Source organism: Vigna radiata, unplaced genomic scaffold, assembly GCF_000741045.1.
Source record: "Vigna radiata var. radiata cultivar VC1973A unplaced genomic scaffold, Vradiata_ver6 scaffold_239, whole genome shotgun sequence".
NCBI lineage: Eukaryota > Viridiplantae > Streptophyta > Magnoliopsida > Fabales > Fabaceae > Vigna > Vigna radiata.
Window position 1 is genome coordinate 90,706 of NW_014542169.1, and position 5,969 is coordinate 96,674.

At 37.2% G+C, this 5,969-nt stretch overlaps 3 protein-coding genes across 3 annotated transcripts; 1 reads left to right on the forward strand and 2 right to left on the reverse strand.

The window, feature by feature from the left end:
- Positions 1–1,089: 1,089 nt before the first annotated feature.
- LOC106779075 (protein FAR-RED IMPAIRED RESPONSE 1-like) lies at positions 1,090–2,105 on the reverse strand. Its single transcript, XM_014667111.1, has 2 exons — positions 1,323–2,105; positions 1,090–1,239 (listed from the first exon to the last, which is right to left on the reverse strand). The coding sequence occupies exons 1-2, from the start codon at positions 2,103–2,105 to the stop codon at positions 1,090–1,092; spliced, it is 933 nt and encodes a 310-aa protein (XP_014522597.1).
- Positions 2,106–2,650: 545 nt separating this feature from the next.
- Positions 2,651–3,481, reverse strand: LOC106779076 (protein FAR-RED IMPAIRED RESPONSE 1-like). The gene has a single exon (XM_014667112.1). It carries the CDS (start codon positions 3,479–3,481, stop codon positions 2,651–2,653), a length of 831 nt encoding a protein of 276 aa, XP_014522598.1.
- A 927-nt stretch (positions 3,482–4,408) lies between these two features.
- On the forward strand, positions 4,409–5,661 carry LOC106779077. Its single transcript, XM_014667113.1, has 6 exons — positions 4,409–4,652; positions 4,773–4,861; positions 4,929–5,030; positions 5,113–5,331; positions 5,419–5,488; positions 5,591–5,661. Exons 1-6 carry the CDS (start codon positions 4,409–4,411, stop codon positions 5,659–5,661), a joined length of 795 nt encoding a protein of 264 aa, XP_014522599.1.
- The last annotated feature ends 308 nt before the right edge of the window (positions 5,662–5,969 follow it).

Here is a 5,969-nt window from a genome sequence, read left to right on the forward strand (position 1 = left end):
GGATATGGGAGTTGGGCTTTGTCCCTTGTAACCATTTTCATCCTGTTTCGAATGACATGGCCCCAGTTAATCTCAAGAGAATTCATCATTGCCCATATCAACATAATGTCCTCCTCCTTTGCTTGTGCAACATTGGTTGAGCGAGGAAGTAATATGCGACAAATTACATAATGAAGTAATCTACATTCGAACTTCATACGTCCAGCCAATAGTCTTCCTCTATTGATTGGTCGTGGATCTGGTTTACAAATCATTTGCCTAACAGTAAGAGAATTGTATTCCTCCTTCCACTCATCAACTACATGTCCTTCAAAACGAACACCAACGCAAGGAATTGAAGTTAGTTTATGAAAAAGAGTAGGTTTGATTGCCATTTTCACCTGCTTAACCTCGCTTCGAATGACTCTAGAGTCTGATATACGCATATTGCTGTAAAAACCTCGAACTAATTCGGGGTAGTAGTGGCGTCTAAAAGCAACAAATTCACTTAGCCCAGCCTTTGTCAAAATTTCGTAAAATTCGAATTCTCCGGCTTCCGAAAACACGTCGTCAAGGTACTTCCCTTCAAGGATTGGACGCTCACAGAAATGTGCAGTGAACCTTTCGTATTGCTCGTCGTAGAGAACATTTCATTACATGTTAATGGTGGCGACGTTGGAGGGGAAGGTGATGGGCGACTTCGAGATCCCCCTTTGGAAGAGGAAGCCCGCCGTTTCTTCTGTGCACGATCCGCCATTAGTGGTCTTTAGGGTTTGGAAAAGAGGAATGGACGTTGTGATTAATTTGCAGTGAGGAACGTTTTCCTTTTGCCAAGTGGGTTATAACCATAATTAATAACTAATGGGGTAGTGGGTGAGGTGGGTAACGGTTATGAAGAATTGATGGAGGTAATTAATTGTGTCTGTAGCGCCACTTCATCTGTTTGTTGTCATGCTACTGTAATCGATTACAACTGACATTGTAATCGATTACCAGAGCAGTTAGTTTGTTTCGCATAATGTTATTCCAAAGATTAACCTGTCAAAACTGTGGAAAAGAGTTTTGAAAAATATATCAAAATAAAAGATGATCTAATAATAACAAACATCATCAAAGTGAGTTATCAAAATTATTATGAACAGCAGATAACAATGACATAAAGCCAAGTGAAGGCATTTCAGATAGTTGTGAAACTTGTTGCGTTTCGTTTGAATAACGAAGGACCTCTTCAGATTGTGTAAGAGTAGAGGTAGTTGTTTCCTGAGATCAGAAAGCAACATATATGAGCACTATGTGACATAAATAAGGCATAATTATAGATTAACATGAATCATAGTACTCACATTTTGTTGAAGTGTTCTTGTTGAAGCATGTTTCCTTGAAGTGGTTTTCCTTTTTCTGCTTAGTGTTTCAACACTTGACTTCAATCTGTTAGTTCTTGGTCGGCCTTTACGCTTCACCGCCACAGGACTGCGAACAAGTACATCACTACTTCCACATGCGGTGTACGATGGACTATCAGTAACTGGATTTTCATACCTGAGTTGTCCTTCCTCACTTACTATGTTATTTCGTAATGATGTATTGACTCCAAACTTTTTACCAAGAGAATTCAATTCTTTTTCCAATTCATTAGACGCTGATTGAGATTCACAAGCAGCCTCAGCTATGTCATAGAACCGCTTACACAACGTTTGGTATCTTTGCATCTTGGGTTCCTGATGCAAAGAACTGTAACCTGCCCTAATCANTGTGTGCTTTCNTCTGNTATTTTTACTCCAACGANGGAGCANGTATTTGNAGGGGACATTTTGCACATCTTCCTGACCGAGAACCAGTAGGCAATGCCTACGAATAATACATCTAAACTCAAATAGTAGACAAGAGCAACTTGTTTCCTTTGTAAGAGGATCAAATTGAACATCGTAATATTTGGCGAAACATTTTCCATCCCACATGCACTCTTCTTTGATCGTGTACTTGTTAGAAATACAGTCCTTGACCGTGTCTTTGATGAAACAATTCATCCTAGACCGAAACTCATTCTGTACTTCCTCAAATTTTGCATGTGTGTACTCAACTTGAAATTGTCTTTCAATAGGTGATTGAGACCCACAAGCAACCATTGTATTAAGGGAAGAGAAGTTGGCTTCTATTTCTTTTTGGGCTTTGAATTTAAGAGCATTATCATATTGAACCACAAATTGTTGAAGTGTCGTACTTCAATTGATGAATCCATCAAAAAAAGCATTCATTCCCTCACTTCTTTGAGTTGTGGACATACCCGCCCAAAAATTATTTTTCAAGTAGCAAGGCACCCACATGTGTCACTCATCGTACAAATTTCCTAACCATTCATTATTTTCTAAGTTGTGTTTCCTGAGTACTTCTTTCCAACCCATTTCAAAGTCAACTGTGGAACAACAGTCATATACAAGCACTTTCACATCGTTCTTGATAGCAAGATAATTTTTATAGCCTTGCAATTTTTCAGGTATCTTTTTCATTATGTGCCACAAACACCACCTATGTTTTGTTCTGGGGAAGACTTCTTCAATTGCATTAGCCCCATTGCCTTACACTGGTCTGTAGCAATATTGTCTGGTGCCTTGTTGCCCATACATCTTAACCAAGTCTGGAATAACCACACAAATGACGTAGTGTCCTCTGATCAAAGTAATCCACAACCAAGTAGGATGGATTGTCCATGATGGTTTACTCCCACAAATGGAGCAAATGGCATGTCATATTTGTTTGTTAAATAAGTAGTATCAAAAGACACCACATCACCAAATTCTTCACAAGCAGCTCGGCTTTTAGCGTCCGCCCAAAATACACTAGTAATTCTATTTCCTTCATCCATTTCTAGTTCGTAGAAGAAATCGTTATTGAGGTCTCTCATTTTTGAAAAGTGACGTAGTAGTGTCTGACCATCCCCCTCCTTACAAACTGACCTTCTATGTTGACCGATGAAGTTTCTAGCATCTCTCTCCATAAATTCCATATTTTCATATCCACCAGCNTCACTGACCATGCTAAGAAANCTCTTGTTTATACGTACACNGNNGTCATCGTTAACTTNCAATGTGTGTTTCNCATGCATGTTCAATTTTCTATTGCCACGAATGAGATTGGAGGTTTGTGGACAAAGCTCATGACTGTGCTCTACAACAACAGTCCTAACAACCCATTTGTCATCTTTTCGAGCAAATGTTATTCCAGTAAGGCATTGATTAGTTTGACTAGGTAGGGTTTTCACTTCAGGACGAATGTTAGAAACATATCTACCTTCGCTTGAACATACTAATCTCAAGTAATACACTTGGTTATTTTTGTCCTTCTTTGAAGTTCTTGTTCGAACACCAAAACCACGTCTTTTTCCATACTCACAATAAAATTTCTTTGCTTCTTCCATAGTGTCAAAACACATGTTCAAAGTAGGAACAATCTCTGAAAAACTATCATCTATGGTATTAAATTCCTCAATGCTTTCACCATCCATAGTCATTTAATGTCGACAACTGTGCAGCCTTAGAATGAATGTATTACCTACCTAGATTGCTTAAAAAATTAAATAACTAAACAAAGCAACTGATACATATGGAAGTCATAAATATATGAAACAACGTTGTAAGAAATGGTTCCACCAATAAATTTAAGAAAATGGAAGACGTTAGAAATTTAGTTGGTGGACCGTACTTACATGTAGACTTCCAGTTGAAGGCCTTCAATGCTTCAATATACTCGTGTTTTAATGTTCTTGCTCTGCTTCTAACCAACCACCAATAACCACACTATGCATTTAAATGTTGCTGTAGTTAACTTCGAAGGGGACGTCTGGTGAGAACGACCACAAGTATTGCAAAAGATGAGATATTCAAAGTTAAATGGTTTAAGGTAAAAGCAATTAATGCAAAGAAACAAATGAATACTACGGTATACGGTGTTTAAGGAGGGTAGCAGCATTTAATGCATGTCATATATTAGGTATGGAAAAAGGTGGAGTGTAGAAGTAAGTATAAATGCACACATTAAATGCAACTTTCACTAAATAAGAAAAAAGTTATCCTAATGCGTGGGAAAATGTGTGAAAAAGCAATCTGCAGTGTTAGTTCCATGAAATCTCCTTCATTAAATGCATGAAAAAGGTTTACAAGGTGAGTGGAATTGTGATAACATTTATTTAATAACATCAAACATAAATAATTTAATGTTAAAGTATTTTTTTAATAACATTTATTTATCAACTTTTTTGCTCTTTATATAGGACCACACATTACGCCCTACGAAGTCACTTTGAATATAAATCCAAATCCAAAATTCCAAAACACCTGTTCGAAGTAATGTGTATTCTTCACTACACGGTTTCCAGTTTCCAACTTAATATCTCTGGTTAATAAATTATATTCTTCTTTCAGGTAAGAAGACCATGGATGCTTGGGAAGGTCTTGAAATTGACGACGACGTTCTGCAATCTTTCTTGAAGAAATGTGATAGTTCCTCATCATTGATTCCTGGTCCGACTGGGAATGTGCAGGCAGCCATGATGAATAGGATAAGTGATGATCCTCATACCACCCAACAATTTGCTGAGGATGTTGCTAAAGCAACATATGAAAGAGAATTCAATTCAAATGCATGGAAATGGGCTGAGATGTACATCAAACACCATGGTCAGTATTTCTATAAACTTTGTAATTGAAAAAATATTTCCAGATGATACTAAAGTTAAGAATCAAATGCAAATATTGTGAAAGAGGGTGATATTAATAACGTCACTCACCTACACACAGCAAAATCAATGTCAACCCTTCACCTTGTTGTTTGTATTGTTAAGGAGTGTCACCCGAATGGACTTGGTGATATGAAACTGAGTCTAAAGGTAATATTTATCAATAACATAGGGTTGGTTCGCTAACTTAATCTAATGTAATATTAAATGTGGCCAGTACCCTACTGGGACTATGAAGGCGTCCTTACATAAGAAAGTTCTTAAAGATCCATCTTTTGGTCCACATATCGGTCTTGGTTGCGTTATGATACTTAACAATGTAACCCGTCTTATTCATAGATCTATTTATACTCCATAATTTTTGGTATTGTTACTCATATTTTTTGCTTCTTTTCACTTAGGTTCGTGCATTTAGTGCATTTCCACCAAACTATTATGTTAACATAGTGCTTCGGAATGTAATCAAAGTATTTGGCGCTGACATATGTCCTCCCAAAAAGGAACTCGTCATGGAGACACCCAAACCATTCATTCGATCCCTTGTGCTGGAAGAACCAAATATGGCTGAAATTATGCGAAAATTGATATATCCTCGTCATCTAAAACCATCTACATCGAAAGTACCAGACAACAACAATGGAGAGAACTCTAACCTAGTGTAATGATATTATGCAGACATAACTGTTGATCTTTGTTTTTGTTTGCAGGTTACTTTGAATCTTTTAAGGATTACTATAGTAATGTTCACTATAATTCCTTCTTTTGCTTTGGATGACTGTAATATTTATTGGGATGACTGTAATTGGTACTAGGATGACTGTAATATGTATTAGAATGACTTCATCATCGTTGACGATGATTGCTTTATTTTGTTTTCAGATGGTATTATGGTATCAATGTACATGGCATGGATCAATGAATATGGAAAAAATTTTCACCTAGTCTTCTAATTTTAGTATCTTTCTGTTTGTACAACATTATATTTTATGAACTTGGATGAAATATACACCAATTAACTTGGATGAAAGACCAACAACAGCAAATTGGGGAGCCCCCTCAACCAGAAGCAGGGAGCAGCGTTGAACTTTTGGTACACATGTCAATGTAATTGCTTACAGCATGACCGTAATCGATTACACAGGCTCAAAGAGTCTCGAACTCTCAACCACTGAACACGTGTTGGTCCTCAGGAAGGGACATGTCATCCCAGACTATCAACCTAGAAAATAACCAAGTCATGACAAACAACAACACACTA

What these genes read in the sequence shown, in the direction of transcription:
- LOC106779077 (XM_014667113.1), top strand. Translation starts at nt 4,409, where the DNA reads ATGGATGCTTGGGAAGGTCTTGAAATTGACGACGACGTTCTGCAATCT. An exon ending in GATGTACATCAAACACCATG is followed by an intron (nt 4,653 to 4,772) that starts GTCAGTATTTCT and finishes ACCTACACACAG; the next exon opens with CAAAATCAATGTCAACCCTT. An exon ending in ATATGAAACTGAGTCTAAAG is followed by an intron (nt 4,862 to 4,928) that starts GTAATATTTATC and finishes AAATGTGGCCAG; the next exon opens with TACCCTACTGGGACTATGAA.